Source organism: Phalaenopsis equestris, unplaced genomic scaffold (genome assembly GCF_001263595.1).
Source record: "Phalaenopsis equestris unplaced genomic scaffold, ASM126359v1 Scaffold001031, whole genome shotgun sequence".
NCBI classification, from domain to species: Eukaryota; Viridiplantae; Streptophyta; class Magnoliopsida; order Asparagales; family Orchidaceae; genus Phalaenopsis; species Phalaenopsis equestris.
The window spans coordinates 225,240-234,008 of NW_018165470.1; the positions used below are offsets into that span (position 1 = coordinate 225,240).

General features: G+C 39.5%; 1 protein-coding gene across 1 annotated transcript; it reads left to right on the forward strand.

The window, feature by feature from the left end:
- The first annotated feature begins 1,651 nt into the window (after nucleotides 1–1,651).
- On the forward strand, nucleotides 1,652–7,179 carry LOC110032804 (adagio protein 1-like). The gene is made up of 2 exons (XM_020736565.1): nucleotides 1,652–2,008; nucleotides 5,416–7,179. Exons 1-2 carry the CDS (start codon nucleotides 1,674–1,676, stop codon nucleotides 7,001–7,003), a joined length of 1,923 nt encoding a protein of 640 aa, XP_020592224.1. The 5' UTR covers nucleotides 1,652–1,673; the 3' UTR covers nucleotides 7,004–7,179.
- The last annotated feature ends 1,590 nt before the right edge of the window (nucleotides 7,180–8,769 follow it).

The window sequence follows — 8,769 nt, forward strand, 5'->3', positions numbered from 1 at the left end:
CTGCGACATGAACTTCAGAAGCCCCTCCCTCAACAAGAGGCTAGTCTTGGTACCCTCGCTCAAAGATGGATCCATCATCCGGTCTAAGTTAAAGGCCGTGAAGGAGTTCTTTTCTATCGTCAATAACTCTCTGCTCATTCTTCGCCCGTATTTCCAGAGGTAAGAGGTAAGAAGCAGGTTCTTGTCACTTTTTCTTCCTCAGCTCTCGAAAGATCAGAGGAGGAGCGGCTTGGTTCGCTTGACTGTCTTCTAAACAGTTTCTTGCCATCACACGATGCTTCTTCACTGGGAGGCCGCCCTTCGCAATTAAAAAACCTTCCGGGGAGCAGCCGTTATTCAAATCAGAGGATCCTTCCTCAACCACAGGACCGGGACTCTCATCTCAGACACGATACATTTTCTGGGCTTTTCGATCATAGAGAAGGACTTCACCCTCTTCTTCATGGCCTAGAACACTAAAGCTCGAGCTTCCTCACCAACGAATCGTGTAAACTTTCTACCCTCCATACTCAACACCACTGAGGGCATAGAAATTGAATTTAATTAAACACTAGAAATATAAACTACCACATCACTTTTATAACGATTTTTGGGCACAAAATTCAATAAGTAATTAATAATTGCACATTCAATAGTAATGAATAAGACACATTTGTTTCAAAAATATAGATTTCTTTCTCATTATCGCACATGTCGCTATCAAGGAGCAAGAGAATCAGAGAACTTTATATGTACATTAAAAATATGTTAGCACGAATCACAAAGACATCTCACAGAGAGTAAAAGAAGTAACATAGCCCCGTGGGGCCTACCAAGGAAGACCCAGAACCACACGCTTAACTGACCAATCCGCACGTACCGGGAAGATGAAGCGCCACAGACAAATAAAGTGTATTTCATTCTTGATGAATCCATCAGACTAGATCCATTTGAATGAACATGTCGGCCTCCAACCCAAATAGAACAAACAGATAAAATGGGTCCTCCGGTTTCATAGCGGCTGGCTAAATAAAGTGTATTTCATTCTTTATGAATCCATCAGACTAGATCCATTTGAATGAACTTGTCGGCCTCCAACCCAAATAGAACAAAAAGATAAAATGGGTCCTCCGGTTTCATAGCGGCTGGCATTGATCCCCAGCAAGTAGTCGCTCAGCCTAAAGCCCGCCCGACCTGACGACATCCCTACCTAATAGCCATTCAATCATACACTTGGGCCCCACAATCAGATTTTTGTACAAACTGAAATACTCTAGACGTACTTACATATTTTAGGGGACAAAATATGCAATGGTACGTTGACCAATTTCTCTAAATAAGTGGTCTATTTTTCACAAATTTACTTTTAATTACTCTTGCATTGCTCTCCTCCTCTTTCTCCAGTCCCCTAAGTGCTCTATTCTCTATACTTGTCTCCTGAATATTTTTTTATTCAACACATATTATATTTTAAAATTTATGTCCCATGATGAAAAATTTGCTAGCCAATATTGTGAAATCAGGCAGGTGGGACCCAACTTTGGGTACGACCGAAGGGCTTTGTTCGGGTCCTTTCAACCTACTCGACCCGCCCATCGGCCCACTCCCTTCCTCGTCCGCGACGTTAATTTTCGAAGGAGATATGTTGTAAATAAAATGATTAAATAGAAGCCGAGGAGTGGAGTAGGGCGAGCATGAGAATCTTCACCGTCCATTTAGCTGCACCGTGCTCCTTCTCCTTCCCGCCCCATCGTCTCTTCTTAGAGACAAGGAATAGAGAATTAGAGATGGAGGGAGGCGGAGATTGGGAGGTCTCAGTGAGCGCCGGCAAGGATTTGGAGGAAGAAGAGGAGGAGGAAAGTTTTCTGTTGAGTCGAGGCGACGAGTTGCCGCACAGCTTCGTGCTGGGAGCGGGTTTCGGCTTTATGGTAACCGATGCGTTTGAGCCTGACCATCCCATCATATACGTGAACCGCTGGTTCGAGGAAATCACAGGATATTGCGCCGAGGAGGTGCTTGGTAGAAATTGGTGAGTTCCATCAACTTTTCTGGTTTGGCTTAGATACTGGGCTTTTGTTTCCCCCATTTTGGTCTGAAAATTTAGTTGAGTCCTTTATCGTATTCTGGATGTTCACATTTGAAACCCCTTTTTTCTAGTTTGAACAGTACCGACTGGGGTTGGTTCAGATTAGGCTTTTAGTTCATTTGATCGTATTGTTTGAGTTATTGAGTGTATTGTTAGGATAGCGAAGGATTTGAGCTCTTTTGATCGACTTAATGAATTTGGTTTTTCCGATAAGCTGCATTAGATGCTTGTTGCTAAGGTTCTCGTGACAAGGATTTGAAAAGTGCAACCAATCCGAAACATCACGGGATTATGCACTATTTAAGTGCCCCTTTTTTCGTGGAAAGGCTGTTACTTCTATTATGATTTGTGAGCAGCTATGATAAGACAAAATCTTTTGAAGTTTTTTTTGTGCTTGATGATCGAGTTTAGAAGCACTGGCTGCAGGTCTTGTTTCTCAATCTCACTGTTCCAACCGGTATTTCCCTATTCCGTAAACATTTTTCGGCCATAATCATAATTATCATCATTGGTCTGATGTCAATGATTTGCTGCTGCCTTTATAAATCATAATTTTTTTTTAACTTGTCCAAAAGCGCCTTGATTATTTTCTGGGTCATGCAATCATCTGATAATCTGATGACGTTTCCGCATGCCGACTGCCTAGAGCTTGGTACAGAGAGTTTTCAAAACTTCCAGGTTAGCTTTTCTTTTTCTTTCTGGTGTCGGTGGTGCTGTTATCGACGAATTGTTTGGATTTGAGATTTTTTTGTCATATGGACAAGGTAGGCTTGGCAGTTCATACTTAGGAATATTCTTGTCTTAATTGGAGAGAATATTTGGTAGACCAAGCAGATATATTCTTACAAACTTTTTTTTTTGAGCCGGTCATAAGAATAAATTTTTTAAAAAAATTCATTTTGATGCATTTGGAGGAAAGATGTTGACTCAAGTTGCTTTAGGATATTTGGAAGGCTAAGCATGGATCTTTTCACAAACTTGTTGAGCTGGTGGCTTGAAAAAAGCTGTTTATGTTTCTTTTGTAGATATATTTTGATGATGCCTGTGGATAAGAGTTGGGTTAGATGAGCGAGATGATGGTAATTGGTTCCCTTTTTTACTTAGTTGACTCTCTATGCATTACAATTGTTAAATATGGTTAACATTATGTTTCGTCTTTATTCCATGATAATGGTGGAAAGGAAATTGTATTTGATTAGGCTTTGTATGTCAGCATAAAATGTGAACGAGAGTGATTGCCTTTTCTAATGTTTGATCAATTTCTAAGAGATTTTCACTAGTACTTAGAAAGTGACTGGGTGAAAAAGAAAGACATTGTTCCTTCTCTTTCATCCAATTTGTATTTGTTTATCTTCTCCCTTAACATAAACTTCTTCCCTTTTCTTCTTTCTCCTGCTTTATGTCGTATCTTTCTTCAAGTTTGCGTTCTCTTCTTCTTGAAACAAATATAGAAGAACTAAAAGATACATTTCAAAATAAGCCTATGGGTATAAGGACTTGCAAAATGCAACTGAAATTTTCTTAGCAGAGGGAGGAACAAATTCATAAATCTCCTTGGTATTTTGGGGGTTAGAAATTTGTGAAGTTATCTAAGATGGTGAACATTTAGGAAAGCAATAACATGTGGAACACTTGTACACCCTCTTAAGAAGTGTAAGCGTCAAATTGTGGAACTTTATTCTTATGTTTTCATAGCTTTGATTCTTATGAATAGAGCATGTTGAGGTGATGTGTGACATAATTTAGTAGGCTGGATTGGGACGCTTATATTGGAGGGATTGTAAGATTAGCATTTATTGTAGATAAATTTGTTCAAAATTAATTTGTGTGATTTGTGCGTATATTATGCAGGGTAGAAAATTTATTAATAAGACGTTCAGATACTAATGTGGAAGTATTAAGAAGAAAAAGATAGGAAGTTAGATAACATGGATATAACTTGTGCAAAAACGACAACACAATTTAAATATAACATGCTCAGCATGAACAAATGAAGAATGACTAGTTCCTTATAAAAAGGAGCATAGCACATCAATCTCTTTTATTATCATATATTTTTCATTTTTCAGGAATAAATTTTGACGGAAGATAGAGTTTGGATAATATGGTATTATTCTCCTTATTATGTATCATCTTCATAGTTCAGCAATGTTGCCTCTCTAAAGTTCAGTTTTCCTGCAGCAATACTTTCCCTGTTTGCTTCTACAGCTCATGGCTGTCTGCAGAGAATTTTTCTTCTCGGCTTCTGCAGCTCACGGCACCTCAAAAGTCATTTGTCTTCAAAATATTGGTCTTATAATTTTTCTACAATTCATAATTATTTACACGTAAAAGTCACTTATTTTGATTTTTTACATTTGGAGGTATTTAATCTTTCATAGGCAGTCCCTACAAATTTTATACTGGGAATTTCTTATAGAAATTATTCCCTGTTGTTCATCGTACAACACTTCTCTAACTGGCCTTCCACTTTCCATTTGATTCCATTCTGAAATCTAAAAATTACAGCTCGTTAATGCGTTGACCCTCTTTGTAGTCATACTGTATCTTGTAATTTGAGCATAAAAACCTAACCTTCCCTTAAATCTGTTTTATTGCCTCACCTTTATGAAGCTTTATAATGAAGGGATTATTTGTGTCTGAAGTTATTCAGTATTTTATGTTCTACCTGATAATAGTTTGTTCATTTGCAATAGAATGTAGTTCCCTTTATAATATTTTTTCTTTTTGTTTTGGTTAGACTCCTAGTTTTTTTGTTTATTGTTTATACCATCGCATTTATTTTTTGGGAAATTTGCATACATATCACAAAATTCTTATGTATTTACATATATAACACCCAAAGTTTAATATTTACTACTGTATTATTTAATATTTACTCTTATAACATTTTGGTGTGATAAATCTATGCATGAAAATGTTTATTTTACTTTAAAAAAGATAGTGATTATATCTTTTACGTGATGTTAATAGGGCCAGAACCAGCCTCTTTTTTGAGGAGAGCCAAACAGTCCCCTAGACCCAACGTGGGAGGGGTTAGGGCAACGAAGGACAAAGTGATATATCAGGAGGTGCAAAACCGATATTTTAAGATGGGCAAAAGACCAAATTTCCCTCACATATAAGTAAAAAATTTGAATTTGAGGGGGAGGGGGCGCATTAGGGTTTAGGGTCAAAGGAGGCATCCCTACGTGGATCCACCGTTGGATTTTAAAGATTTGAGTGATATGCATGAAAATCTGAATCTTTACATGTTAGATATATAACATAAGAATTATATGGTATGTATGTAAATGCCCCTTTATTTATTTTTTAGTTGTGCTATTCTCAAACTGTCCTCCTTGTTTCAGTCGCTTTTTACAGTGCAGAGGACCATTTGCTCAAAGGAGGCATCCTTTGGTTGACTCCACAGTTGTTTCTGAAATAAGAAGATGCATAGAGGAAGGAGCCGAGTTCAGAGGCGAGCTTCTGAATTTCAAGAAGGATGGATCACCTATGAAGTGCAGGCTCCAGTTGATTCCTATGTATGAGGATAGCGACACACTTACCCATTTTATAGGCATCCAAATCTTCTCCGACACAAATGTTGAAATCAGTCAATTCTCTAACACCCATCCAAAGGAGTTTACCGGATATTCTGAACGTTTCAGATCAAGCACAGGTTATAGACATATTTGCCGACAAGTTTGCAGCTTTTTGCAATTAAACGATGAGATTTTATGTCAGCAGATTCTTTTAAGGTTAGATCCAAGAGACATTGCTTCTGTTGGCTCTGTTTGTAAGAGACTTTATAACCTGACAAAGAATGAGGAGCTGTGGAGGATGGTTTGCCAGAATTCTTGGGGTAGTGAAACTACTCAGGCTTTAGAAAGTGTTCCTGCAGCCAAAAGGTTAGGATGGGGCAGGCTTGTGAGAGAATTAACTACACTTGAAGCCGTTGCCTGGAGAAAATTTACAGTTGGTGGTTCCGTTGAACCTTCTCGCTGCAACTTCAGTGCTTGTGCTGTTGGAAACAGAGTAGTCCTTTTTGGTGGTGAAGGTGTGAACATGCAGCCGATGAATGATACCTTCATTTTAGATCTCAACTCCAGTAACCCACAGTGGACACAAGTAAATGTCAGCTCCCCGCCGCCCGGTCGATGGGGACATACTCTATCTTGCTTGAACGGATCTTGGTTAGTTGTATTTGGTGGCTGCGGAAGGCAGGGGTTGCTCAATGATGTTTTTGTGTTAGATTTGGATTCTCAGCATCCAACATGGCGTGAAGTCTCTGGTATAGCTCCTCCTCTGCCACGATCATGGCACAGCTCCTGCATCCTTGATGGCTCAAAGCTGGTAGTTTCAGGAGGCTGTGCTGATTCCGGTGTGCTTCTCAATGACACTTATCTCCTGGACTTTGCAGCGGAGAAGCCGGTATGGAGAGAGATACCGGTGCGGTGGACGCCACCTGCTAGGCTCGGTCAATCATTATCTGTGTACGATGGCAATAAAATACTGATGTTTGGAGGCTTAGCGAAAAGCGGACCTCTTCGCCTTCGTTCCAATGATGTATTCACATTGGATCTCAGCCAAGCAGAGGCATGTTGGAGGTGCATTACTGGAAGTGGAATGCCTGGTACAGGAAATCCTGCTGGAAGTGGTCCGCCGCCTCGGCTTGATCATGTTGCTGTAAGCCTTCCTGGAGGTAGGATTCTTATATTTGGTGGCTCTGTGGCTGGTCTGCAGTCCCGTTCACAAATATATCTATTGGATCCAACGGAAGAGAAGCCAACATGGAGGATATTGAATGTTCCTGGAAGACCGCCGAAGTATTCCTGGGGGCATAGTACATGTGTTGTTGGAGGAACAAGAGTTATAGTTCTCGGGGGCCAAACTGGGGAAGAGTGGATGTTGAGCGAAGTATGTGAACTCTCTCTTACAAGCTTCATTCAGGTATGAAATGCCAGTATTAATACTGTGGAGGAATGAGCAGAAAAGAAATGAGTTTTTTTTTAGATGATGAATATCTCCTAATAGGAGTATGTTTCCATGCCGCAGAGCTGCTTTACTGCTGGTTGTTTGTAAATTTTGTAGCAGCAAACTCAAAGGTTTGATGTATAGAAAGCTATTTATTTAATGCTTCTACTTGCTAGTAGGTGGAAATGTGGGGAAACAGAAGACAGAATCCCTTAATGCTTCTACTTGCTAGTAGTGCTTTTTTTTCCTCCTCCTTTGGGCAAGGTAAGCGCTATGGTAAAACAGAGAGGGAGAGCAGGTAGGTGGAAATGTGGGGAAACAGAAGACAGAATCCGTGTTAACTTGTCTTCCTATTAGATAGTTTGTAGGTGTATATATATAGTAGAGATGGTTATATTGGTAAATACATGAGCAGATTTGTTACTGATCAAGCGAAGGATAGATAGGTGGTTGTGGGAATATTTTAGAGGCCGGTTTTGCATCATGCCATCGTGACATAGGACTTGTATTTGATTTTAGATGTCTCATTATATCCAAGGATATTACGAAGAAAGGGTGGAGGAACAAGTGTCCAACTGTCCTGTTGTTGAAGAGCTAAGAATTTAGTGGACATGGCTTCACGCCAATGAGGAGCTTGGTTGCTTAGGCAAAGCTTTGGGGTTCTGAGGTGGGATTGATTGGGGAAAGATGGTTATTAAGGTTGAATAGTGGGTTTGGAGCGGGTTATCATGGGATGAATGGGTGGAGGGGTGTTTGGTTCGGTCGAATGGGAGGGGACGGTGTGGTAGTGATGGAAGCAGGCATGATGGTTGGGGTTGTGGGGTCCGTAGAGGAAGGAATGGTCTTGGATATGGTATTATTGGGTTCAGGGGTAAGATGAGAAGTGGTGGAGGAAGGTTATGTGTAGGTGGGGAGAAGTAAATGTTTCTGCTCTGAAGGTGGTGGGCGGAAAGGTGTTTTCATTAGGGTTTAGGGTTTAGGGTTTAGTTAGATAGATAGGGATTTGACTGAGGTGCTAGTTTGTGGGGGTGGTTTGGGTGCCGCCAGTGAAAGCAGCAGCAGCCAAACATGCTTGGGTGGTTGCATGGTTGTTCCTTGATGTATAATAATTGTGATGAATAGTTGAGAGTTTTGGATGGTAGGAGGTTTTTTAGATAGGTGTCTGTTAGGAGAGCTTCCAGCCAGAAGTGATAGGGGAGATGAGTAACATTGAAGTAGAGCACATGCGGTATCCAGAAGGTGGTGATTTTTCACATTTGGCGATTCTGTTTTTGTCACAATCCCGCCCAATAGTTTTGGAATTATCGAGGCGGGAATTGATGATCGGACGAAGAAAACCTATCTAATAGTTTTTATTTGATCACAAAAATAAAATCCATAACACAAAAGAGTCATTGTAATTCATAAAACTTATATTTACAATAGATTGTTCATATATAAATGTTTACATTCAGATAGAAAATAAACTAAACAACAATACCAATCAGCTTACGCTCCACTCCGTCTATACACGTACTCACTGGGGTATATCTAATATAAAGTTGGTTTTCCAATAAAAATGTTAGCAGCTATGATTTGAGTTAAAACTATTCAGTGTGTAAATGTTTCTAAGTTACAATAGTTGTCATTTTTAAAATACTTTTGTAAAAGTTCAATAATAGTAAAAATTGTGCAATAAAAGACAACAGTAAAGAAAATAAATTTCATTTTTCTTTCATTTATTTAGGTTATACTTTTCATAATTGAGA

Bases quoted from the DNA above. Each gene is read 5' to 3' on its own strand.
- LOC110032804 (XM_020736565.1), top strand. From the start codon at position 1,674: ATGAGAATCTTCACCGTCCATTTAGCTGCACCGTGCTCCTTCTCCTTC. The intron at 2,009-5,415 runs GTGAGTTCCATC...TCCTTGTTTCAG, and splicing joins GAGGTGCTTGGTAGAAATTG to TCGCTTTTTACAGTGCAGAG.